We start from the raw sequence: 27,804 nt of genomic DNA on the forward strand, positions 1-27,804 counted from the left end.
CTAATTAATTATGTCGGCAAGTCCATAAAAATACTAAAACCCTAAAAGATAATTCATACACTTAATTTAATTAAACAGTTATGTCCATGCAAGAAAATAATTAATAATACACTTAAAGTAAGCATAACAACCAAAAATACAATTAATTTAATTAAAATATACTTAACTAAATAAGGCAATTCAAATACAAAACTAACAATTTAAAACAAATAAACCAATTAAACATTTAAGCAACTAGCCACATAAAAAAAAAAAAAACAATAAAGATAATTGAAATTCCAATTTTATTCTTTTTAAAACTAGGGGGTATTACAAATCCCCCCTTTATAAAATGTCCTTGGAGTAGTGAACAAGTCAGAAAATAAACCCTTAAAATATCTAATCCCGCAACTATGTGGTAGGTAGAGTTCGGGAGCATAGGAATAAAACAGTTCGCTCCCAGCACATTTTTGATTGATTAAAGAAATCTTCGATCGATCGATCCAAAATATCTTCGATCGATAGAATAAATCTTCAATCGATCCAAATTTTCAGCATTTTTAACTTTTTTTCTGGATTTTTCTGAAATATTTCTGGAACTTTTGCTTAATTCCAAAAAGGCTGTAATAGACCATTTTTAGCCCGTTTGAACCTTATTAACCTGAAATAGACAAAAACACAAATAAGTACTAAAACGGAAAAATAAAGATAGATGAATGGACTAAAATACCCTCGCTTAGGTGCTAAAATGTGTCACATTTGAGCGCTCATCATCTGTCGTCCACCGCCACCTTCCACCACTGCGACCACCCGCCGCCTTCCAAACCACCACCTATACCACTACTGTATATTTTCCACCTCCACTATCATCTTCATCGCCATCCAACACCACCACCATTTCTTTTATAAAAATTATAAAAGAATGTTATTTTGTTAACTTAATTTATTGTCATTAAGAGGGGTATTTTGGAGAATTCAATTCAAATTCATTATATTTTAAATTTTAAATTTGTCCAACCAAACACTAGAATGATTATTCATATACATTTCATATTTGCAACCAAATAATAGAATTAGAATGACTATTCCATTATATTCCCATGCTCATTACATACTTGCATTTCATTCCATTCCTGCAAAACAAATGCAACATAATAGCAATCATATTTGTGGAAGGAAATGAAAGGAACCATTTTATTGAATTTACAACTATACCCTTTTTATAGATTTAATTTTTTATAAAATAATGACAAATTTGATATTAACAAAGTTGCATTAGAAATATTTGTCTTTCATCCCATTTTGAAATGATAACAAAAGTTACTATTCATGCCTTATTGCATTCCACTGAATCCTTTATTTTCCTTCCAACATTTCATACTAGAAACAATCTATCATCTTTATTACCATTATTATTATTTTTTTCCTTTCATTTCCATTGTGCCAAATTGGCCCTAAAATCGCAACATAAGAGATTACGGATTATATATTAAAATTAGAGGTGCAACTTGGGTTACGTAACCCGAACCCACCCAAGCCCAGCTTGATTTTTTATGGGCATAGACAGTCATTTTTATGATTAAGTTTGGGTTTTGGATGAAAAATTCTAACCCAAACTTAATTAGGGTTGAGTTTGGGTTGAGGTGCTATAAACCCGGGTCGAACCTGAACCCGGATTCTATATATATATTTTTTTCCATATATATTTTTATTTGAAATGCATTATATATACTATTCAAATTACGATCACCTTTTTTCTTTCTAACTTCCTTTGGTAAATCGTAATTTATTTTATGTTAACATTTAGTAGAATTAATTTTCTAAGAGTTTGTTGGTAATTTATTTATAAATTTGCAATAAGTTTTTAAAACTTTTTTTAAGAGTAATTTAATCATAAAGTAATTCAAGCCCACATTAAATTTGCACCGTGGAGATTGGTCATATGGATGACTTTCTAACCCGAAATTTAAGTTTGAATTGTAAACCCGAGTTCAAAAAAAAAAAAAAAAAAAGCAGATGAACTTGGGTTTAATAGCTAGGGTTGAATATAGAGTTAAGTTTAAGATCGGATTGAATGTAAGGTTAGGATTGGACTCGATTGAACATTTTATATATTGAGTTTCTCCAGTTCGCTTGAGTTGCAGCCTAATTTAAATCTACCGGGTCTAACAATTTTCGAGAAAAAAATGGGGAAGGGGCGGCGCAGATTAGGCTAAGTTATTATACTTACGACTCGCTCGAGTTCCACAGTTATAGGGAAAAATAAAGGAGAAAGGAAGGGCGGCGTTTGTAAGTCACAAGGCGCGTTGGAGTTTTGTATGCCTCCCACCCCAACCAAAAAAGGAAAAGAAAAACCTACACCCTTCCCATCTCTCTCACCCAAAAACTTGCAACAAAAGCTCTATACCCATTTTCTCTCACACCCGAAAGCCCTAGATGCAACAATGGCATTAAGCTACTCCCTCTCACACCGAAAAACCCTAGATGCAACAATGGCATTAAGCTACTCCCTCTCACACCGAAAAACCCTAGATGCAACAATGGCATTAAGAGCTCTCAACACAATCTACTCGAAGCTCCTCTCTCGAATGGCTGTTTGTTCCCTCCGCACATTCGCTCCCATCAACTCCAATTCCGAATCAGATATTCCAACTAATAATTCGGATTCGGACTTACGTTCAAAACAACTTCCTCATGCCGAAGGTAAGAAAAACAGAGCATTCAATCGATTTATGAAAGACGGGTCAACGTTCCCCCGCAAGGTGTTGAACGACGACGAGAAATATGCGAGGATGGACATGCCGGTGACCCGGAAGCAAGGGCTGAAACTGCTGGTTGCAGACAACTCTCTGAATGCCTTGGAAGAGGTGGATGATGATCCTCTGTCCGTGGAGGAGTACCGAATGAGTTACTTCGGCAACATCGATCTTCCTCAGAGCCTCTACAAGATGGGAAATATCGTAACGGAGCTCAAGGACATTGCGTTTAGCTTGAAAGTAAGTATTACTTTAGTAGAATCGGATATTTAAGTTGTGCTTGTAACTAATAGGTTTTTTTATTTTTTATTTTTATAAAAGAATTTGCTTTATCAATTTGGGACTACAATTGATGGGATTTCAACTACCGGGTAGATTGGAGAAGAAAAATTTAATCCTTTGAACTAATTTTTCTTTAATTAATTCCAAAGCACCAAATCCATGCAAACCCACACCGTCTATAAGGAAACAAATGTCTAAGATCTTCTTACTCTCTAGTTTATATTTATCTCTAGACTCTTGAGTGCTTTCCGTATGTCTAATGTCTTCCTACCCTGTAGTTTTTCTTTTATTTCTATATTCCATTCCATATCACATCTTCCAACTGCACTCAAGTTTAAACACTAAACTATTATATCACGCTCAATGAATTTGCGCCTACTCTTATTTATATTATAAAATTGGTTCTAGAATTATTAAAAAACATATTTTAAAGATATTTACGAGCAATCAGACAAATTTCTAGTTTAGAACATTTTGAGAAGTTAAAGTTCATTTTTTTTATATACTCATTTTACAATTTTATATCTATATATAATAATATTTTCACTTCGAATCCCATCTTACATCCAAACTAAAAACTGAGTTTCTTTCTTTCTTTCGAATCCAATTGTTCCAAACATACAAATGGAATTTCATTTTAATTCCTATCTAATCCCAATTCCAACTCCTTTTTCATATTCAAATCCCAAAAGGAACTTTTTTTGGATAAGTAAGGTTTTATAAAAGGCCCTCAAAAGGGGAGCGATCCCAAAGAAGACAACGGCGGACCCACAATCGGCTCTATAGCTTTAAGCTATCCACAAAATTCAAAAGACTATCCATTGAATTACAATCCCGCTCATATACGCAAAAAAATAAAGAAGTAAGAATATTGTATTTAATAGCCCAAATGGGAGACTCCTCTCCTTTAAAGAATCTCCTATTTTTTTCGCACCACAGACCTTACCAAATACAAAGGGGAGTGGCCCTCCAAGCATCTCTGACTCGACTTTCCACTGTCCATCCTTTCTAAGTCTTTAACAAGTCGACCGTGGATTTTAGGAACACCCATGGAAGACCAAACGCAACCCAAAACATAGCCCAAACATCCCTAGCTACTGAGCAATGAATAAGGAGATGGTTGACAAATTCCCCCATCTTCTTGCACATGTAACACATGTCAACCACAATATGACTTCTTTCTCTAAGGTTATCAATAGTAAGGCTACTTCCCAAAGTGACAGTCCACGAGAATAATGCCACCTTCAGAGGAGCTTTTGTCCTCCAAATGGCTTTCCAAGGAAACATAGGGCCAGGGCGCTCCAACATGCATTTGTAGAAAGAATTGACCTCGAACACTCCTCTCGGGGTACCCACCCACAACATCTCGTCCATTCCCACCCTAACCACCACCTGTTTATAGATGAATGCTAGGAAGTCTGTAACCTCCAAAAGTTCCCAATCGTGAAACTGTCTGCGGAACTACACATCCCAAGTCACCTTCCCATTATCGAGTCGATAATAGTTAGCGACCACCGCATCTCTAGCCATAGCAATCCGGTAAATGCGAGAGAATCTACTGGCTAAATCCGAATCCCCACACCATTTGTTTTCCCAAAACTTGACATTACTTCCGCTTCTAACTTTGAACCGAATACGTTTGGAGAATTCATCCCAACCTTTACGGATAAGTTTCCAAGAGCCCATACCTGCTAGGGTTCTAGGCTCCTAGCCTCCCTAGAAATCCACCCTTCATCGCCCTCCCCGTAATGACAAGCTATAACACGCCTCCAAAGCTTGAACCTTTCTCTCCCGAACCTCCACAACCACTTGCCCAACAATGCCTTATTAAACACATCTAGCCTTCGAATCCCCAAACCCCCTTTATTAATTGGAGAGCACACCCTCTCCCAGTTAACCAAGTGGTACTTGAACTCACCTCCTACACCCCCCACAGAAACTTCCTTTGAATATTATCAAGTCTTCGAACAACTGTCTTAGGCATCGGAAATAGCGACATATAGTAGGTCGGAAGATTTGAAGTGTGCTTTTCATAAGTGTAACCCTCCCCCCTTTGGACAAGTATTGCCTTTTCCAACTTGCAAGCCTCTTCCCAAACCGCTCAACAATCGGATCCCACACAGAAACTCTCCTTGATGAGGCTCCCAAAGGGAGTCCCAAGTAGGAGATCGGAAAAGAGCCAACCCCACACCCCAGAGTATGCCAAGGCATGAATATCATCCACCTCTCCAACTGGTACAATCTCGCTTTTCACAGTGTTAATCTTCAACCCTGAAACAACTTGGAAGCAGGCCAGTACGCACCGTAAATACCTCAACTGAAGGTGGATAGCATCACAAAAGACAATGGTGTCATTCACAAAAAGCAGGTGGGAGATGACCAACTGATTTGGAGCTTTACCCACCGAGAATCCATAAATGAACCCAAGATCACCCGCCCTCCCCATCAGATGGCTAAAGGCCTCCATGACGATAATAAATAAGAATGGGGAAAGAGGGTCCCCCTGCCTCAATCCAAGGGAACTAACAAAAAAACCAGCTGGGGATCCATTCACTAAAACAGAGAATCGAGCAGTCGAAATACAGAAAAAAATCCACGACCTCCACTTTTGCCCAAAGCCCATTCTCTCCCTCAGGTACATCAAAAAATTCCAGCAAATATGATCATAAGCCTTTTTGATATCCAGCTTGCAAACAACCCCCGGAATACCACTTCTCTCCCTAGCCTCAATGCATTCACTAGCAATCAAAATTGAATCCAGAATTTGACGCCCTCCACCAAATGCATTCTGGGAGTTTGAAATCACCCCTTTGAGAACTCTCCACAACTGAAGACTTTTGCAATAATTTTATACACCACCCCAACAACACTAACTCCTTCGCCTCACATGCTCCACCCTCTTTGGGAATAAGAGTGATGAAGGAAGCGTTGAGGCTCTTCTCAAAAGAACCATGCAGAAAAAAAGAATCCAATGCCCCCATCACCTCAGCCTTCACCACCTCCTAATTCTGATGAAAGAAAGCTAAAGTAAACCCCTCCGGCCCTGGAGCTTTATCCCCATCACAGCTTCTTAGAGCCGCCAACTCCTCATCTTCCCCAAACGGCATTTCAAGCCCGTTTCTATCGCCTTCCGAGATTGTTGCAAACTCAAGCTCATTTGAAAAGTTGTTCATTTGAACTAGACTTGGTTTATAGCGTGCCCCTGTCAAGAGGTGATGATATGCTGTGTTTACATTTTTCTGAAGGAAAGAGGCATTGAAGGTTACAATGACAGAGAGGGCTCTTTCTGCAGTGAGGTCCTATGTTCATATAGAGTAAATTAAATAGAGGAGTCCTCTCCTTCTGAAAGCTTCTAAGGACTAATCCATGTGAGGGAGCCTTTAGTTTCTGGGAGACATTGATTCGCAAAAGATGGAATTTTGCCAGCGGTGGGATTCATGGGCGTAATAGGAAACTATGATTTGTAGTCTCTGCCTATTTTTACATGTCAATTACCTTACTTCTGTTTTTGCTTCATGTTCTTTTTAAATATTGGAGATTATAGCAGAATAGGTGGTTTATTTTTGCAGTATTTCAATTAAGCTCAACATTTCTGGAAGGGGAATTGTAGCATCAGGCTAGATTGTTTGTCAGGAACCTTTTATTATGACCCCCATAGTAATTATTCAATTAATTTGTCAGTTCCATTGAACAAGATTATGTGCCATGTAGACCACTTTCTTGTGTATTTCTGGTATTCTCCATCCCTTAGAATGAATACTGTTGTTATAGGTGGAATATGAAGCATCCGGAGTGAGCTTTTGGTAGAAATAGCTAGGGGCACTTCCATACAGGATCTTCATGCAAGGTTAACAAATTACTTCAGAAACCCTCCCTCACCAACACCCCCCCCCCCCCCTCCTTTTCTTCTCTCTCTCTCTCTCTCTCTCTCTCTCGTGTTTTCAAAAACAAACTCATGAGATGGTGGATAACAATTAGGAAGTGCGAAAAATCGAGAGCCCACTTAGTGACACTGACAGTGCTCCCTTGGCTGTTTTTCTTTGGTAGAACACTTCCATTGATTTTAAAAGTGACATTTATATTGGGACGGAGGGAGTATTATTTATAAGTAACATATCATAAAATAGCGCTTGAAAAGGGAGCATAACCCAAATAGAAAGCTCACAGCCAAAACAATATGCTATATCCTCAAAATATCCCTAAAATTATCATATCTTCTACAAATTTACAATTTCAACCGTTTACCATAACAACTAACAAAAATAAGAATATAGAAAGAATAGAGAATTTGAGTGCCCAAGTAGGAGTCTCCTTCCCATCAAGAGATCTCCTATTACTCTCTCTACCAAATACCTGACCACGAGCAAAGAGGAGCAATTTTCCAAGCATCTCGAACTTGCTTCTATTGTACTTTCTCTTCAAGCTGTAAGCATGCTGTTTGTAGAATGAGGCATGACCAAAGAAACACCAAAGCAGGCAAGAATAAAGCCCTATCTGTCCCTAGTCACTGGGCAATGCAAGAGTAGATTGTTCACCGACTTCTCATCCATCTTACACATACAACACCAATTGACGATCAGCTAAGCTGACTCTGCCTTCTCCTGAGGTTTATCAATGGTCAGAATCCTCTCTAAGGTTGTCCGCCCTAAGACCATGGTTGTTAAAATCGCGTTTCTAACTCGTATAATCGCACGATTTTACGATCCAACACGCCCAAATCGATCCGAATCGCCTAAAAATCGTTGCTTGTGTAGAATCGCTGGGAGTGTGGGTAGAATCGTGGGATCGTACGATTCTATACGATCCCAGTGATTCTAAATTACTCCATGTTTGTGGTCTTGTTTTGGGTTTAAGAGTTGTCAGAATAAGAAGAAGCCCTAGATCGATTAGCATAGTGCCACAATTCCTTCTCTTTCGCGGTCGACAAAGCAGCTCCGACGAAGAGATAAGATGCCTGAGGAAAAAAAAAAAGGAAAAAAAGAGTCGCTGGGGTTTCGGTGAAGAAGAAGAAGAAGCGGAGGAGGAGGAGGAGAGAGAGAGAACAAGAGATTAAGAGGGCTTACCTGAGAAACACGAGAGGGGCTGCCGGCTGCCACTGATATTTGGGAAATTGCAACAGGGGAACAGGGAAATTTGCTCTCTCTCATCTGTTGCTATGGTTTTATCCAACCAGATTGGTCTTGTGCCTTGTTCTTTTCTTTTTTCTTTGTTCTATTGTATAGTTGGGGCTGACGGGCTTTGCAAACTTCAGGTTTTTGAAGCCCAATGTAATATTTGCATTTATATAAATTTTGTCTTACCTCCCCAAAAAAAAAAAACAAAGGGAAATAGAAAATTTAAAATTTAAAAATTAAAAGATCTGTTTGAATATTTTTTTATGAACATACTCCTTAGACATTTGTTTAAGGATAGTTTTTGTTTAGAAAGTTACTTTGAGTTGTATTTTTATTAGTTTGGTATAATCTTACTATTCACGATCCGATTCTACGATTCCAATTCTGCGGAGCCCAAAACGATTGTACGTAAAATCCCGATTCTAACAACCTTGCCTAAGACAGCTACCTCTAAAGGGGTTTTTGTGTGCCCAAATAGCCTTACAAGAAAAAATGCAGCCCTTCCACATTCACTAATCACTTATAAAAGGGAGGACCTCAAATTCATCCTTCTCCTCCTCACCGATCTACAAATTATACAACAGCCCCAATAGCTCAACAAAGTCCTCAACCTTCCAATCTTGAGATGGTCTTATGAATTGTATATATCAAATCAGCCTCCTGTTTTAAGGCGATAACAATCGGTTATGGTAGGAAGTCTGTGTGCTGCAATCCGAAACAGTCTCTGAAAAACCACGAGTAATAATCTCTCTCCACACCAGTTAACCTTGCGGGGTAGCTCAGCTAGTCAGGCTTTGGGTTTTGCTCCCCAATGGTCACTAGTTCGAGACTCCGCAAGGCCATTGGAGGCTTACGGCTTGTCCGATCGTTAACTTTAGGGCCTCATGGGATTAGTCGAGGTGCGCGCAAGCTGGCCCGGACACCCACGATTACCTTATTTATTGGTCTTTCTGTTTTACTTATCAAAAAAAAAAAATAATCTCTCTCCACACCAGTCATCTACCCAAAACCATATACTCCTCCCATTATTCACTCGAAACCTAACATGTGTTGAGAATTCATCCAACCCTTCCTGATAACTTCCTCACCCACCCCTGCCAGCGCACGCACCTCCAAGGAGCACCAACCACCCCTCCCTTTCCTGAATTATAACTAATGACCCTCCTCCATAACACTTGATCACGCATCTCCAAAGCAACTTCCCCAACAAGGTTTTGTTGAACAAGTCCAACCTTTGAATCCCGAGACCATGTACTTGAATGGGCCTCCTCCCAATTAAAAAGTTGATACTTGAACTTGTCCTCCTTGCTGCCCCGCAAGAAGTTCCTTTGGAATCTCTCTATCTTCTGAACAACGATGCTGGAGTTTAAAAGAGGGAGAGAAACTAGGTTCGAAGACTCAAAAGGGTATTCTTCAAGAGTAGAAGTCGCCCCCCTTTGATACATATTGCTTTTTCCACCTTGTAAGTTTCCTCTTGAACCGATCTAACTAGTGGATCCCACGAAGCCACCCTTGTCAGTGGATCTACCAATGGTAAACCCAAATACGTTGACCAGAATGTCCCACTGCACGCCCTAGAATATAAGCCAGAAAGTCTCATTTCCCCCACCTTCGCACCGACGCACTTTTCCCTATATTGACCTTTAGGCCAGACACAACCACAAAGCACACCAAAGCACTTGAAGATACCTGAATTGAGCCTCATCTGCCTCACAGATACAACTATTTCATCAACAAACAAAACATGGGATTATCTCCAACTGCAAAGACGTATCCCTGCCCACTCTAAAACCTCTAATATTGCCCAGATCCACTGCTCTCCTCGTCAGCTTACTGAATGCCTCCCTCACATTAATAAACAACAAAGGGGACAAGGGGAACCCCCTACCTCAACCCTCTAGAGCTACCAAAGAACCCAAATGGGGCCCCATTCACCAAAATTGAAAACCTCACTATAGAGATGCAAAAATAAATCCACCTCCTCCACCTCTCCTTGAAACCCATCCTCTTTAGCATACAAAGCAGGAAAGTCCTACATCTTTAGACTTCTCTACATCACGCTTACACATCACACGGGCACGTTGCTCCTCAGCATGGAGCCACATGCTGGCAATTAGAGCAGAATCCAATATTTGCCTCCCTCTAACAAAATCATTCCGGGTCTCCCAATTACATCATTCACCGCTTTATTTAACCTCAAGGGTAGGACTTTAGCTATTAGTTTGTAAACACTACCAATTGAACTAATTGGTCTAATGTCCTTGATGTCATTCGCCCCCCTTCTTTGGGATAAGTGTTAGAAAATTGGCGTTTATGCATTTCTCATACCGGTCATCCCACCTGGAAAGAGTGGACCACCCCCATTAACTCTTTCCTCACCACCTTCCAGTGCCTTATCTTTGTCACAACTCTTCAAGGTACAAACCATCGCCTTTTCCGTGAATGGTCTTTGTATCTCCTCTCTATCCTCTGCTGAGATCACATCAAACTCCAAACCATCCAGCAGTGGTTGTTGCTTGATGCTCTCCATATGCAAGTACTGTTCAAATGACATAATCTCCGTACTAACATCATCCTCCTTGCTCCACACAAGAACATTCACTAGGATTTCTCCAATATGGGTACTCCCTCGGATTGGGCTTGTCCCTTGTTTCCCTTCATTGGGCTTCTTTTGCTCCACTTAGTTGGGCTTGTACTGCCCAATATGTAATTATTTCATCATACATTTCAGTTGTTTAACCATGCGGGAAAAAAAAACCTATGAAATATTTCGTGTTTCAATCCCCTTCCTTGAGCCACAAATGTCACAATCCACCCAAAACCTGTGTAGATATTGTTACTTTTCACACTGTCCTCCGATGCTCAAAATGCGCTTACATGGTTAAGGGCGTCCACACATATAAGCATCAACAACTTCTGCTCCCACGACAATGTGGGAAGTTACAATCACTCCCTCTTAGGACCTAGCGTCATTGTTGGCCAACCCGTGCGCTTATGCACGCTCTCCCATTTTCGGCTGGGGATGGGCTCTGATACCATTTGTCATGACCTAATTAAAACCCATGTAGATATTGTCCGCTTTGCACACTCTCCTCTTGGTGCTCATGATTTTGCTCAAAACGCATCTACATGGTTAGGGGGTATCGACACATATAAATGCCAGGAACTTCTCCCCTCCAGCGATGTGGGAGAGTGTGCAAAATAGCCAATATCTACACTGGTTTTGGGCGGGTCCTTACAAAAAATCCTTGGACTTTTGCCGCCACGAAATCTCTTATAATATAGCAATCTTCCTGAGCACTAAGGTTGCATTCCTCTCCCCTGCACCTCACTAACTTGTCTAAACCCCCGCTCCCTCTGTACGATCAAACACAACAATTGCTATCAATATTCTGTCCTTCCTCCAATTAGGGTTCCCAAACACCTCCTTATTCCTTTCTTAACATGCACATTTAAAAAATCTTATATTTACGAATGGTCACTAGCCTAGGTGCTATAAGCTCTCCTTCCCAAACCAGAATGGGGAAAGCTGAGTGTTCAAGTCTCAGTGGAGGCATAATATATATAGTGGGTGTGTGTGTTTGGTTGAACTTTTGAGAAAAAAGAACATCCTCTTTTAAAAGGTGAACTTTGCTAACAAGGAAAAAGCTCTATCTACCTTCTACTTCATACCTTTCTTACCAATGCTTCACTATCTCCTTGAAGCCTTCGCCTGAGGCCACATGTTTTCAAATCTGAATGTGTTTATTTATTTATTTATTTTTTTTTTCTGCCACAATCCACCACAGTCCCGCAACAAAGGGATGTGACCTGAGACTGGTCTAGCCAATGCCACCTAAATAGCGTCAGAATCATCTTCTCCCACTCCCTCGAAATAAAATCTTGTGTGCTATAAATTCTTACATTAAATGTCCTTGTCGAGTAGGACTTCATTCCTCCAGAACGTGGTAACAGCACAAAACCCAGAAAGCACAAAGCACGAGAAAGCGCCATGCTACAATAAATTGTATATCTTTAGATGAGATTGTGGACTTTTTGGGTTCTTTGGCTCCGTAGGGTTTTTGTTTGGTTCCTTGTTTATCTTTTGGGATGCGTTCTCCGTTTGAATGCTTTCTAATACATTTTATTTATTAAAAAAGAAAAACACAACTAGAATAAATAGTATAGACAAATCTGCTAAAGAAACTAATCGCTTTTCTTGGTCGTCTTTGTAGTCTAGATTATGTATACTTTTATTTTTAATTAGTATTCCATACTATTAGGGCCATTTCTAACACGAACACGAGACATTGTGTTAAATGGGTCATTTCTAACACGAACACAACATATTTATCCGACACGTTTAATTACACAGGTTAGTTATAAATGGATTTGCAAGTCAAACACGAACATGACACATTTAGTTACCATGTCAATTCGGGTCATAGTTGTTGAAGGTTCAATGTGCACTATGGTGCCAAAGGTCTTTTGGATCCTAAACACAAGGTGCAACATATGTGCATGGCTGATCAAAGGAAGGTGCGTATTTGATCATCATATATATTAGTTACTTCTTCCATCCCAAAATTCTTGTCCATTTTTCTATTTTGGATTGTCCCAAAATACATTTCCCATTCCAAAAATGGTTGTACTATTTTTTATAACATTCCCAAACTATCCTTCTGACATTGATTTAATTAAAGGAGTGCACTAATTACGGAGTACTATTTTGTCTTTTAACAATGATAAATTTGGAAATTCACTATTATCAATGCAATAAGAAAGTATTAAAAACCCACTACCATAAAAAGTTGGATTCCCTACACACCCTAAGAATTTTGGGACACATTATAAGTTTATAAAGTTTAATTAAACTATTCAACACATACTTGTCAATATTAAAATAAGAAATAACCAGTGGCCTAGCGGTATCGGCTTCTTACTTTTCAAAGGGAGGTCAGGGGTTCAAGTCTCAGAACAGACAAGTGTGTGTGAGTTCCAATTAGGGGGAAAAAAAAAAAGAAAGAAATATTTTCAACTTATCAATTCAAGAAAGGGTTAATTTCACTGACACCCTCTCAGGTTTGGCCAAACATCACCTTCAAACATCTTTCGAAAATAACTATCACTTATATTGGAAACTTTTGCTCCGTTTTTCACTCACGCCCCAATCGTTAATTGCACAGTTATGACACAATGTAAAATGACTTAAATATCCTTTGACTTTATCAAAACAACTCTTTAGCCTAAAAAATGATAAAAGACAAAAATATCCCTAAAACTATATATACATACATATATATACATACCCATTTTGTTTAAACACACACACACACATATATATCTATAGATACCCATTTTGTTTAAACCCATAATAGGTTTATACTATATATATATATATATATATATATATACATAATTAGTTTTAGATATGGACATACACATAATTAATTTTAAAACACCCTCTTTCTTTCTTTATTTATTTTATTATTATTATTATTTTTTCAATAATGGGTTCATACTATATACAGTCCTCACATCTTTAGTTTCCTATTATAATGTATAAATTATTTTGGAACTCCTATTAAATCTGTAACTTATTTTTAATTGTATTGAATTGAATTTGTATTTAATTATTTTTAACTGTTATTGTAACACCCCCAAATCAAATTACACAAAAATTGACAATATATATGTCATACAGTTAGCTATATATATATTGATTATATATAATTAGTTGTTGTATTAGTGAAAGAAATGTTAATGGAGTTTGAGGATCAAGAGGAAGAGGAGCAAGATGAGGAGATTGAGTTGCCACCGAGTTAGGTAACTCGTCTTGACCCTAGATGGAGCTAACACGCTGCCATATGAAGCGGCACCCCGGAAACTAGGTCCCAGGGTGGCTGAAAATCCACGTCGTCGGACTTGGTGGCCACACCGTGTACGGTTGCGGCGGAGAGTTCATGCCGGCCGGCCTGGAAGGCACCTTGGCAAATACGTTGCAAAAGAGCTCCACCCGCTGTGAACGGTGATGGTTGGTGGTACAGATCCTCCACGCCAAAGCTCTACCCAATTCAAAATTTCCAAGCCCATCCAAGGCGTCAAGACCATCGACTCCACCTGCAATCTTTGGTTCGGCGTCCCTCCCACCAAACCACCACCGTCCACGGGACCGTGAATATCCACCACCACCCATCACTGCTAACCGCCGCCAATTTGTTAGTTTGTTAAAAAAATCAACGCTGCAATTTACAGCCGTTCTCCGTTGATGGCACAGAGATGTCGTCACCTACAATATATATTTGCGATTATAATATATATATATATATATATATATATATATATATATATATATATATTTAAACTAGGTCTATTTCTATTTATATAACTGAAGGTATAATGTATATTTTGGAATAAATAGGATTAAAAAATAAGGGGGTATAGTTGTCTTTTTTATATTATTAACGGAGATTTTAACGGAAAAATAGAAATAGACCTAAGTGATAGTTATTTTTGAAAGATGTTTGAGAGTGATATTTGGCCAAACCTAAGGGGTTGTTTGTGAAATTAACCCTTCAATAAATTAGTTAAATCAACATACATATATCTTTTCTATTTGCATATGAATTCAATAAATGTATATTTTTTTGATAAGTAAGATTGTATTAAAGCGCCCAAAAGGGGATGCATCCCACAAAGCAAACACAAGACCAAATGGGGCCTCTAAATACTCAAAGAGCCCAAAATATCAACAATTTCCTCTATAGAATTACAATTTCTCCCTAGAACCTAACAAAAGAGTCCTAATAATAGAGAACTTAAAGAGTCCCTATAGGAGTCTCCTTTCGTTCAAAAGATCTCCTATTCCTTTCTAGCCATAAGCACCACCAGATGCATAGATGCATAAGGGTGCAACCCTCCAATAATCCCGAGCTCATTTAATAGAGAACAAAAAAGAGTGCTAATAATAGAGAACTTAAGAGTCCCTATAGGAGTCTTCTTTCCTTCAAAAGATCTTCTATTCCTTTTTAGCCATAAGCACTACCAGACGCATAAGGGCGCAACCCTCCAATAATCCCGAGCTTGGCCCCCACTATACACCCTCTCCAAGCCTCCACCAAAGCATTAGGGAACTTTGGCATGACCTAAAGAACCTTAAAAGTAAACCCCAACAATCCTGAGCCAAAGGGCAATGCAGGAGCAGATGATCCACCGTTTCCTCATCTCTTTTGCACATGCACAACACCAATTGATGATGAATTCAATAAAATCAATGTGTAATAAGAACAATTTGAGCTATGTGCCCAAAAAATAAAAAATTCTTTAAAAATGGGATTTTGATATATCAACTAAGAGAGGATTAGGTTAATTAATGCTCATAAATAATTTCATATGCGTATGTATTAACCAAATTAAATGTGATTATGAATCTGAAATAATTATAATTTTCATTATGCACTACTTTAAACATATATTATCGTAAGTATTCATAATTAAGCACTAAATGCAACTATAAAGTTATGGATTTTGTCAAATATTTCATAATGTTGAAAAATATGATCATGATATGATATCAAACATTCTTTTTTTTTTTTTGATAAGTAAAAAATATATTAGAAAAACGTTCAAAAGGGGAACGCGTCCCTAATTCGCAAAAACGAAAAAATAGAAGTCAAACCTATGGACCAATAGAGTCCAAGAGAATAAAAAAATCATCAATCGAGGAGCAAGCGCTGCCTCTTACATAACAGAAAAGAAAGCGAAGAATATGAGACTTTAGGTTTGCTAAAGACGATTCCTTTCCTTTAAAATTTCTGTTATTTCTCTCCCTCCAAATGCACCACCAAACACAGTGTGGGGCGACCCTCCAAAAATCATGAGCATGACGAGTAGCAGGGCATCTTCTCCAAGCATTCATTAATTGAAAAGAATGCTTAGGCATTACCCATTGAACTCCAAAAATACTGAATATGAGATTCCAACAATCAGACGCAACAGGACAATGCATAAGAAAATAGTCCACGGACTCACCATCAGTTTTACAGAGACAGCACCAGTTAACAATGGTGTTACCTCTCTTGTGCAGATTATCCAATGTTAGAATTTTTCCCTAGGTAGCAGTCCAAACAAAGAAGGCGACTCTAAGAGGAGCTTTAGAGCGCCAAATACACTTCCATGGGAAATTATGTCCAATAAATTTAGACAAACACAAAAACATGGATCGAACTCCGTATCTACCATGAAGAGAGGGGGTCCACAAAATGTCATCACAACCTCTGCCAACATCCTTTTGTCTATACAATAGGTTCAAAAAGACGCATACTTCTGCTATCTCCCAATCCTGAAAAGAATGCCTAAAACGCACATCCCACATAACTCCATTGTTATCAAGATGATAACAGTCAATTACGTAAGCATGCTTATTCTCGGTTATACAAAAGAGACGAGGAAAGGAAAGTGACAACAACTAATCACCACACCATAAGTCTTCCCAAAATCTAACATTCGTACCATTACGAACCTTGAACTGAATATGGGTGGAAAACACATCCCAACCTTTCCAAATGAACTTCCAAACGCCAACGCCTCCATTGATAGATACAAGACGAGAGGACCAACCTCCACTCTCCTCCCCAAAACGACACGAGATAACTCTTCTCCATTGTTGATGACGCTCTTTATCGAACCTCCATAACCACTTCCCCAATAAGGCTCTATTAAAAGAGACCAACTTCCGAATGCCTAAACCGCCAAACTTCAAAGGTTTGCAAACTTGCTCCCAATTAACAAGATGATACTTAAACTCCTCTCCTTTTCCACCCCAAAGAAAATCTCTCTGAATTTTTTCGATCCGTTCAGCAGCAGAGCACGGGATTTGAAACAAGGATAAAAAATATGTGGGAAGGGACAAGAGGGTGCTCTTAATAAGAGTGACCTTCCTCCCTTTCGAAAGATATTGTTTTTTCCATCCCGTCAATCTTTTTTCATACGTGTTAATTATCGGATCCCAGGTCCCCACTCTTCTAGAGGATACTCTCAAAGGTAATCCCAGATAAGGGAGTGGAAAAGCACCCACTCCACACCCAAGAACTGCAGCTAAGGTGGAAATATCAAAAACATCCCCCACTGGGACAAGCACACTCGTTCCAACATTAATCTTAAGACCAGACAGCGCTTGGAAGCATGTAAGAATGCACCTCAAATACCTGAGTTGGGAAACATCAGCATCACAAAAAACCAAGGTATCATCTGCAAACAACAAATGGGATATCTCAATCTGATTAGCAACATCTCTACCAACTGTGAATCCCCCTATGTAACCCAGATCCTCTGCTTTTTTCATTAATCTGCTCAATCCCTCCATAACAATAAGTAATAGAAAAGACGACAAAGGATCTCCTTGTCTCAAACCACGCGAACTCGAGAAAAAAACGGCAGGAAAGCCGTTCACAAGCACAGAGAACATAACGGACGAGATGCAATAGTCAATCCATTTTATCCATCGATCCCCGAACCCCATTCTTCGAAGCAAGTAAAGAAGAAATTTCCAAGTCACGTGATCATAAACTTTCTCGATATCAAGTTTGCATTAGACACCAGGAACTTCACTCTTCAACCTAGAGTCAACATATTCTCCTGCGATAATAACGAAATCTAAAATCTGCACCAACAAAAGCATTTTGTGACTCTGAAATAATTCCATCCAAAACATTTCGCATTGTAAGAACAAGGACCTCAACAATAAGCTTATACATGCATCCCACTAGACTGATTGGCCGGAAGACCTTAATGTCAGAGGCGTCGCCCTTCTTAGGAATAAGAGCAATGAAAGATGCATTCAATGATTTTTCAAATGTGCCATGAGAATGAAAATCCTGAAACGTGCCCATTACCATAGTTATTAAAGGCATTGGAGCCTAGGCGCGAGGTGCACGGCGAGGTGCACGCCCGAGTGATGTGAGGCGCACAAGTAAAAATTTAAAACAATAATTCTTAGCAAAAAGAACACAATTAAACAATAAACATCCAGTAATAAAAATACTAAATATATCACAATTAAACCAATAAAGCAACCAGCAAAATAGCCCAATTAAAACAATAAAGCTCCATTAAGAAAAACTGCAAATAGAAGGTATTTAGTTTCAGTTTTGAGTGATAAAACCAAACAATCTTAAACAATCTCAAAGGAAGAAGAAAAAAACAGAACAGAAAAAGAAAAAGGAAAAAAAAAAAAAAGCAGGAATGGTAAATTTATTTTATTCTTTTATTGCACAAGAAGACAAAGTTCATTGCAATAAACTACTCCCCTTTATTTCTTTCTCTTTTTGGTCTTTCTTTATTTGTTCCACTCTCTCACGTTTCTATGTTGTATCCATTTTTTTTGATCATTGCATTTCTTTTCTTTATTTTATTCTTTTATTGCACAAGAAGACAAATTTACAGCACATGGAAAAAGCTGAACAGCACATGGAAAAGTGAACAACACATGGAAAAAGCTGAATAACACATGGATAAGTAATCAGGCGCGCCTAGGCGCTCCTGAATAAAAGCATCAAGCGCGTCCCAGGCGCGCGCCTAATGAAGGTCGCTGCGCCTAGGCTATTATGAGTGCGCCTGTAGGTGCCTAGTGCCTAGGCGCGTGCCTAGGCGTGCCTTTAATAACACTGTCCATTACCTCATTGCGCACCACCTCTCTACTCTCCTTAAGAAACCGCATAGTGAATCCGTCTGGCCCTAGAGCTTTATCACCATTACAATTGGATAACGCCTTAAGAACTTCCTCTTCAGAGAACGGAACGTCAAGCCTATCACTATCCAGCATAGAAATAGCATCGAAATGCAAACCGTCAAATTTGGGTCTCCATCCCAAAGTCTCGGTATAGAGCTGCTGATAAAAAGAAACAATTCCCCCATGCACCTCATCTTCTTTCCACAATTCTGATCCATTCACATGAATGTGCCCAATGTTATTGTATCTTCTATGAGCGTTAGTAAGCCTGTGAAAGAATTTAGTATTGCGGTCGCCTTCTTTGAGCCACAGAGCTCGAGATTTATGACGCCACGAAATCTCCTCCATAGTAGCAATCTCAGCAAAAGTCGCCAGACAAGATGCTCTTTTAGAGCGCAGAGACTCTGAGCCTTGCCCTAGCTCATCAAGACGATCAAGTTCAGCAATATAAGCCAGGACTCTATTTTTCTTCCATTCAAGATTCCCAAACACCTCTTTGTTCCACTTCTTAAGCTCATATTTGAGAATCTGAAACTTCTTAGCAAGCACATAACTGGTAGAGCCTGTAAACGTTGCTTCCCCCCACCAGGACTGGACCTTCCCTTGGAAGTCCTCAGCTCTCAACCACATATTTTCGAAGCGAAATGGTGTGCGTCTAGATGTCATACCTCCACAATCAAGGACTAAGGGCTCGTGATCAGACGTGACTCTAACCAAAGCTGCCTGAGTGACATCCGGGAACTTCTCCTCCCAATCTCCAAAATTCAGGAATCTATCTAGCCTTGATAGAGTAACTGGGTCTCTGCCGCTTGACCAAGTGAAAGTTGCCCCTTCCAATGGCAAATCAATAAGAAGGTGACCATCAATAAAGTCAGAGAACTGGGTCATCTCCGGAGACCACCTCCCCCCTGTGGATCTCTCAAATGGAGATCGAACAGAATTGAAGTCCCCGCCTAAGCACCAAGGCAACGAGTTCTTGCCGAAAAACAGGTCTTTCACAATCAATAACGGGTCTATAAACTCCAGAAAAGACCCAACTGAAAGTATCGTCTTCCATCTGAAACACTCATGACGAAGAAAATAGCCCTTTCCAGAAATTCGTTCCGGACATCCATTTGCGATCCCACATAATAAGAATGCCGCCCGATGTGCTGGAGGCGTTCAATGCTTCCCAATCCAAGAACCTACTTCCCCAAAGGCTTCTAACCACATCATCAGTGATAGAAGCCAACTTGGTTTCTTGCGAACATATAACATGGGCATTCCACTTCCTCACAGCAACTTTAACCACCCTTCTTTTGTCCGGATCATTTAATCCACGGACGTTCCATGTAATAATTCGTATCTTCATTGAGAACCAAAAATAATCAATGCCCTTCCTCCCTGCTTCCCACTCCTGGTCCTTCCCCTTTCTTTATTCACTCCATCCTTCCCTTCGTAATTGACATTGGAAATAAGGTTCTTAACCTCCTGATCTCCTTTCCGATGTGCATGTTTCCTATTTTTATCAACTTTTGTGCTTTTAAAGGTCTCTGTATGGTTATTTCCTGCCACAATAACATGAAGAATGGATTGTGTTCGGTCATCATCACCTTCCGAGGAGACACCCAAAGCTTCACTGACCTCGCCAATATTATCAAACACCTAGTCCATACCCAAATCGTTTGTCGTCTCTAGGCAATCAGGGTGCACAGTTGCTAAGGGTTCCATAATGTCCACGTCAGATTGATCAATATCCCAGGCAAGAGGACAGATCTGTTGAGAAGAAAACTGATCTTCAAACTCCTCCCCTTTGCTTTCAACACTGTTCTGATACAAGTTTAATTGCAGATTCAGCTCTGTTCCATGGTCATCCGTAAAATTTGTCATCAAATCATGGGTGTAATTCGTCCCAGTCACGGAGGGTAAACCATTTAAGCCTTTTAGAGCAACAAAGAGCTTAAGTTCGTTAAGTAAAGTCATGGCTAAATCATCTGTCAGCTTGAAATGAAGGTCCCGTCCTACACATACTATGACCCCGTTGGAACAACTAACACTTCCGGACGTGATCATTGAAGACAATGACTCTTTAGCCCGTGGAACAATGGCCTCAGAAAAACCCCTCTTATGATCCAAACGATACTCCACACCACCGCCACCATTTCCCATCACCTCACAAGTAGGGGTAGAAAATGAGCTCTTAGAATGAGAAACAGAGGTCAAACCTGGAGAAGGATAAGGAGAAGGAGAAGGAGAGCATGCTACCCATTTATGTTTTTCAGTACGAGTCCATCGAGTGCCTTGGCGACTAGCTGAAGCAACCGGCAGTCTCCACTTTTCTTTCTCAGTCCGACGCTGAAATGAAGAAGAGGAGAGAGTTTGGTTTTGGATTTGAGCTTGAACCTGGGCTTGTCTTTTAGATGGATCTGGTTCGTTGAGAAAGGAAACAGAAAGTGAGTTGGGTCCTCTAAATACCCGTCTTTTAGTGTGGGCTGTCTTAGGCCCAAAGTCAGGCTTGAACTTGAGCCCATTCCTCCCAGACCCAAAACTTAACACTTTAGCTTTCCCTGAACCCCTCCAACCTAAATCAACCTTAGGCCAATTTGTGCGGCCCTACCCAACCTCTTCGCCAACCCTTGTAGATAAGGATAGGGACGAATCTGGAAGTGAGCCTCTACGAGCGCCACGTGTAATTTTATTCTTGTCAGCTGCAACGCGCTTAACCGGCGCGTCTCGGCTACTTGATTCCTCGCACAAATTTTTTGAAGTTCTCTATCTTTCAGCCATTGTTGGACCTGTTGCACCGCTTCTTTCCCTTTGTTAAGAAGCGAATTCCATCCTTCCTCAGTCATAAGATGAGACCCGTCACTGCATTCAAGAGTCTCTGTCTAGGGAACCAACTCCGGCGCGACTTCTTCCCAGATCGCCACCTTGTAACAGAAGGTGTCATCATTAATAAACACGAATTGCGGACAGGTCGATCCTATTCTCACTGTAATCCGAACGCTTTCGGCGTCCCTTGTTTCATCTGCAACAACTCCCATAAATCCGCCGCACAACTCCCCTACTTCAACAAATAAAGCATGACACCATAGGTGAAGGGGCAGTCCAAACATCCGGATCTGTTTGAGACCTTTGTCTCTAAGGACGCCGCAACAACCAACCCTAAAAGACCACACATCGATCCACAAGGTTGCAGATCCGCATTGACGCCGGCCTTCCTTCAACACACGTTGAGCTTTTGCCTGAGAAGGAAACCTGAATAGGAGCAACGAATCGGATAAGGGAGTAACCCCCACTCCACAGGACGTATTCCATGCTCACACCGCCCCTTCCTCCACCCGATCACATCCCCCAACTTCCTTGTCAAAACGACCGACCAAGCAAGGTGAGAGAACTGATTTCCTCCCTCCGACGGGCTCCTCGTCGATGTACAAAGACGGCCCTCGATGTGGAACTGCTGACTTTACATCCCTTCTCAGTGAAATTCTTGGAATCCTTGCAATTTCTAAAAAAGATTTCATCGCAAACTGAAACTGAAAAACAAAATCACGATCGCCTTGAAATCGCCCCTAGTGGGGTGAAATCGCCCATAGTGACATTCTAATTTAGTAGTCATTTGATAAAAGAAAAATGATATGAATAAATTATTGAAAAATAGAGAACAAATTTCACTTACCTTAAAATATTCTGTTCATCTCTGTCAGGTGTCCCAACGGCAGGGGGAATCAAGAGAGGTAAGTGGAATTTACCCAAAAATTGAAAGACACTTTTTTTTTTAGCCTGGGACATACTAAAAAGTGCATGCCAGTGAGCCTGACTGAAGGGGCTTGGCCTTTACTAGGTCAAGGCTCTCTAGCTGAGCCTCGACAAGCCTGGGACTTTTTTAGAGCCTAGGTGTGCCCTTAACAACTATGGTATGGGATGACACTATTGCAATCCAAGCACGATTAGTCAAACGTAAACACATTTATTTCATGTCGTATCAGTTATTGTCACTCCTACCTAGTATTTTTATTTCGGGTTGGATCAGTAATAGCAGGTTCATTCTTGTTTGAGGTGGTGGTCTATGTTTTCAAAATTTTAAAACCTAGACCGAATGCTTGCATTTATGATTGGATCATTAATAGCGGCACATGTCGCGTGACATCTCTCCCATTGCCATCCCCTATATGCCATGTTGCAACCGAGCTGCCTCCCACCCCTTTTTGGTTGTTAAGAAGACCCTCTCCTTTTGTTCGCCTCTTCTTTTTACGTGCTTCAGGCGCTTGCAAAGACCCTTGTCCCCAACCTCTCTTGTCCCTTTTACCTCTACTTCTCATATTTCAATTTCCGGCATACTTCCGATGCACACTTGGCTTCGTCCTTCTCTCACCACCGATCCTTCTCTTGAGTTAACAACTTCTCATGTTGATCTCTGAGCGATGCTACTGTCAGAGTCAATTCTGACATGGTTCTTCCAACACAGCCACCTGATAAAACACCTTCCCGTCCCCCGCCATCACAAAAGCGGGTTTCTCCTCTCTGTCCAGGCCTAAAATTTTATTCTTTTCATGTTTACCTTTTCATTTGCTTTTACGCCCTTAAAATCACCACACTGATCCCCAATTGCAACGAATTGTGGATGGCACCATAGATGGAGCTGCACACCATACAATAGAATTCGCCATTCCTTGCTCTTCCTCATAATGCCAGAGAATCCCACTCTGTATTTAAAAAAGCATCTCCCCATTATGGTTTTCCCTTTTTTAAAACCTTATTTGCCTCATTGCGAGAATGTAGCTTGAATAGAAGTATTGGGTCCCCGGCAATGAAGTCACACACCCCAGTCATCACCATTCAAGACTTCATAGCCCACTCTTCTGTCTTCTCGAGGCTTGCGACTTCTGTATAGAAAAAACCAAAAAGGCACAGTTATTAAGTCTCTTTCCTTCTCTCGGCACTCCCACATCCACTTTGATGTGCCCTCCATTTGACGACAATAGCCCGAAAGTGAGAATGCGCGGTAGTCTTACTACCTCCAAAAACCTTCTCCTCTTCATACAGACTTGTCACAAACATAAGATCACGCTAAAGACAGGTCGACGCTTATCCTTGCCCTCTCTATCGCGCAAAGAATATAATGCAACTCTCTATTGCTGAAGATATCTTGAAATGCTGATGCTCAGTCTTTATAAGTAACATTACATCATCTATCAACGGAATTTTGTTTCATTACTTCTAATCCATGCCTTGGACTTGGAGTACTAATGCCCAGTTGCAAAGGTCAAATTGCAGTCTTTTATTTCTATCGTTCCAGAACATCAATTCCATGCTTGTCATTGCTAGTTTTAAAAAATGAAGACAAAAGCCCGTAATGAGAGCATGTTGTTCACAGCATGAAATGTTTCGAATATCTAATTCAATCTGAATTTTTACATTGTGTTTAGCTATAACTTCCCTCTTCTAGGGAATTTTATTATTATCATAGTTAGCAAATTACGCTAAGGAAAAAGAGAAGAAGAATGATTTGGGAATGTATGAGTATAATTCGACTCTTTTTATTTTATTTTATTTTATTTATTTATTTTTTTAATACATTGCAAAATTCGGCCAAATAAACGGAAAAGAAAAATACGAATACGGATACATACATGTATAACACGTATGAGCTGAAAATTCGGGACAAAAAATTAAGCTATACACATCTTATATATTTTCTTCTATATCATATACTTGTAAAGACAATAAAAGAAAATGTTACAATTAATAAAATAAATCCCATTTTATGCAAATTTACACCGTATGCCTCAACTTCCATCGTAGAATCTGGTATTAGCTTCGTGCATAAAGTTGAGTAAGTTGGTAATTTGTATGATTGAGTCATACAACGTAAATTCTAGGACTCAAATACAGATACACTCTTCACGAAATCAATAAAAGATCGAGTCTGAACCACATTGAATTGAATATCATTCGAAATAATATGCTTAGCAATTTTTTTATTTACCTCACTCCTATTTATTTTCTTAATTATTTCTGGCATGGTGTATTTGATGTGAACCCTTTGAAGATGAGGGGGGAAATTTAACAAGTCTACATTGTTCAACATCAGTTGAAGTAATGTAGTCTCAACTTTTTTTTTTTGTTCAGACCACCGGTTGCTAATAGTAATGTAGTGCTTGAGAAAAATATAGAATTAAAATTGAAATGTAAATAAAAATAATTGGGTTATCAGGAAACATAAAATAGATAAATAAATAAATGAATTAAAGGGCTAAACATATAAAATCGTTTCATTTGGGTTAATAGTGAAAACCGTATCTTTCAAACTTCAATTTCAAGCGGGAGCATTTCCCAAAGCATCGTACGTACACGTCTAATTCGTGAATTTACTTCCAGGATTGTCATTTCTATTTTTGTACCTGATTCTTAAAAACAATCAAGAAAGATTCTGGCTTCATGTGATTAAAATGTTTATCTTTTCGTTGTTATTTGTTACTATATTTTTGCCTTTAATGCTGTTTTTATATTTTGCCTCCTTAGGAATCCTTCATCGAATGGTGCGTGCCATTTACATCAAGGAAGGAAATTTTCCAAACATTGACAATTTTATTGCAAGTTCTGTATCTTTTATCAACGAAGGAAATTTTAAAAGCATCCACAATTGCATCCCCAATTTAGTCGTAAGTTCAATATATACATAACTTTAATTTTTAATTTTTAATTTTATTTTTTATCTAATTCAAATTTTTTTTAACAATTATATTGTTTGATCTTTAAACAACAGGTTTTTTGTGGACCCCAACAACTTTTTTTCGAACAGAAGCACAACATTATATTAGAAAATTATGGGTTGTTCAAAAAGGGCAACACTGATTGGCATGTGGCTGGGGTTTCCAAGACCAGATATATCTCGATAAATGACTTCATGTGGTTGGTACTCTGGATTCCTAAAAAGTACAAAAAAAGGATTTATAATTACCTGTTTAAGCAGCAAATTTATGTTTTGGAGAGTTCTCCAATGACACTATTAAAATACTCAGTACTCTGTTCTTGGAGAGCACCATTCGATGGACAGTACAAGTTAAATGTTTCTGTGTTTTTTAAGAAAAATCTTGGTGGGACCAAGGAAGCTTGTTGTGGAGAAGTATTAAGAGATTGTAGGGGAAGGATTTTGGAAATTTTCTATAAGCCATTTCCTGATGCAACATCTAGAGATGAAGTATTGTTACTTGGAGTGCTTCATGGGATAGATGAAATTCTTAAAAGGAGATTGGAAGCAAAGGATATATTATTGGAGATTAACCATAAAAAAATTGTCAAGGTGCTAAATCGTGAGAACGATATACCAATTGAATGTCTTGGACTTTATCAGTAAGTTTTTTGTATAAAGTTCGAGTTTATTCTTAAAATTTATATTCAAGTTTCCAATTATATTGATATAAAACTATTGTGATGCAGCAAAATTTTTGGTTCGTTAGAATTTGATAAATATGAAATATCATTTCAATATTCTCAGGGAAACACGGTAGCTAATAGAGTTGCGTATATAGCTTCGCATCTGACCGTGGGAGAGAGTTTTCCCTTGGGCGATAGAGGTTTTGAAACAGAAGTCAGGCATGATCGATTGAATATTCCACGATATGAGATCATCCCGAAAGAATCGTCTGATGAGGAATTTGAAGTCTGGTACTTTTACTTTTCTTATAGTATTTTAAATTCCTGAAATGAGAAAGTAATTACTGTGATCTTGTGTTGCTCACCCGGCATTAGAAACAAAAATAAATAATAAGGGGAAATTTAAATTTCTCTATTTCATCAGTATTAAAGTAATCCTAGTAAGTTTGTGTTTTCTATATATTCTAGACTCCATCATGACAATCACACTTATTTCTGCTCCTATAAGCCTATTTTTACTAATACAATTTTCTTTACCTTTATTCTAGTAAATTACTCCGTATAAAGTTATCTAGGAGAAAAGAATTGTTAGCTGAATATATTTTCTGCAGATTGTTATCTGGTTCATCATGCTAGCAGCGAGTAGCTTATGAGCTGATCACAATAACAATGCCCTTTCACTGATTGTTCTACTCCAGTTTGTGCCCGCACTATATTTGATTTTCCTATTAAGTTCACTACTTATTAAAGCAACTGGTGTCGTCACAAAACCAGTTTTTAGCAAGGGATGCATATAATCTGATATTGTACATGTTTGCTTACTATGTAACTTTAACTTAAATCAATTTATGTTATTTATTTGTCACTTTATGCTTTTAACCAATTTAGTTTAAAACTTCTACCAGTGTTATGCCATTTGTGCTCATTTTTATCACTTTAATATTCCTTTTCTCAATTTTTTTTTTTCCCTCTCTCTCAAGAGTTGCGTAATTGTGTTGGAATTGATGATTCAATTTTGTTCTTCCAGGTTTTAGGGGCACCATGGTATTTGCTGTCAGTGGACTGGTATGTATCGTGCTGGAAATCATATTGCAAAAAAGATTTTAGCCCTACAAAATGCCTTCTTAATTATTTGGAAAACTGGAATGTGACGCTCTTGACCATGAGGATTGCAAGAATTGGGCCAATAGTACAAACGTTTTTAAGAGTTGGATCCTGACAATCATGATCACTTTCAAGTATGTAATATTTTAAAAATGCAGTGACAAAAAGTGGTCTCCTCAAAGTTTCTTGAAAAGTCGGTTGGGTTTCCAAAACTTTAGGAATGTTTTCTCCAATTTTTATTACTGGTATCCACAAACAACGAGGTTGTCTTTATTTCATTATTGGCAATTAGCATCAGTTCTGTATCCATTTTGAAAGTAATAATTCTCGTTCCATAAAACTTAAATGTGGAACGTCCCAATGTAAATTTATCATATTAGGTGCATCCAGCATGAATAATCGGCTAATTATTTGTTTGTATCTTATCATCATCGAATGAAATGATTATATATGTTTGGATATCTTTCTTTTCCTGTACAATTTAATTTTTGTTTCCCTTTAT

At 38.9% G+C, this 27,804-nt stretch overlaps 1 protein-coding gene across 5 annotated transcripts; it reads left to right on the forward strand.

Annotated features, from left to right (window-relative positions):
* Positions 1 to 2,232: 2,232 nt before the first annotated feature.
* On the forward strand, positions 2,233 to 27,763 carry LOC132275864 (uncharacterized). Of its 5 annotated transcripts, none has more exons than XM_059777032.1 (5): positions 2,233 to 2,975; positions 25,344 to 25,483; positions 25,588 to 26,174; positions 26,262 to 26,489; positions 27,226 to 27,763. In XM_059777032.1, exons 2-5 carry the CDS (start codon positions 25,358 to 25,360, stop codon positions 27,230 to 27,232), a joined length of 948 nt encoding a protein of 315 aa, XP_059633015.1. In that variant the 5' UTR covers positions 2,233 to 2,975; positions 25,344 to 25,357; the 3' UTR covers positions 27,233 to 27,763. The 5 variants fall into 5 exon arrangements, 4 of the variants coding, with proteins under 4 accessions (XP_059633015.1, XP_059633014.1, XP_059633016.1 ...); XM_059777031.1 differs by having other exon boundaries at positions 26,262 to 26,484; XR_009470775.1 differs by having other exon boundaries at positions 2,235 to 2,975; positions 26,320 to 26,489.
* The last annotated feature ends 41 nt before the right edge of the window (positions 27,764 to 27,804 follow it).

This window comes from Cornus florida, unplaced genomic scaffold, assembly GCF_030987335.1.
Source record: "Cornus florida cultivar Cherokee Brave unplaced genomic scaffold, ASM3098733v1 CherokeeBrave_3.0.0_Hap2_Chr10, whole genome shotgun sequence".
Taxonomy (NCBI): Eukaryota; Viridiplantae; Streptophyta; class Magnoliopsida; order Cornales; family Cornaceae; genus Cornus; species Cornus florida.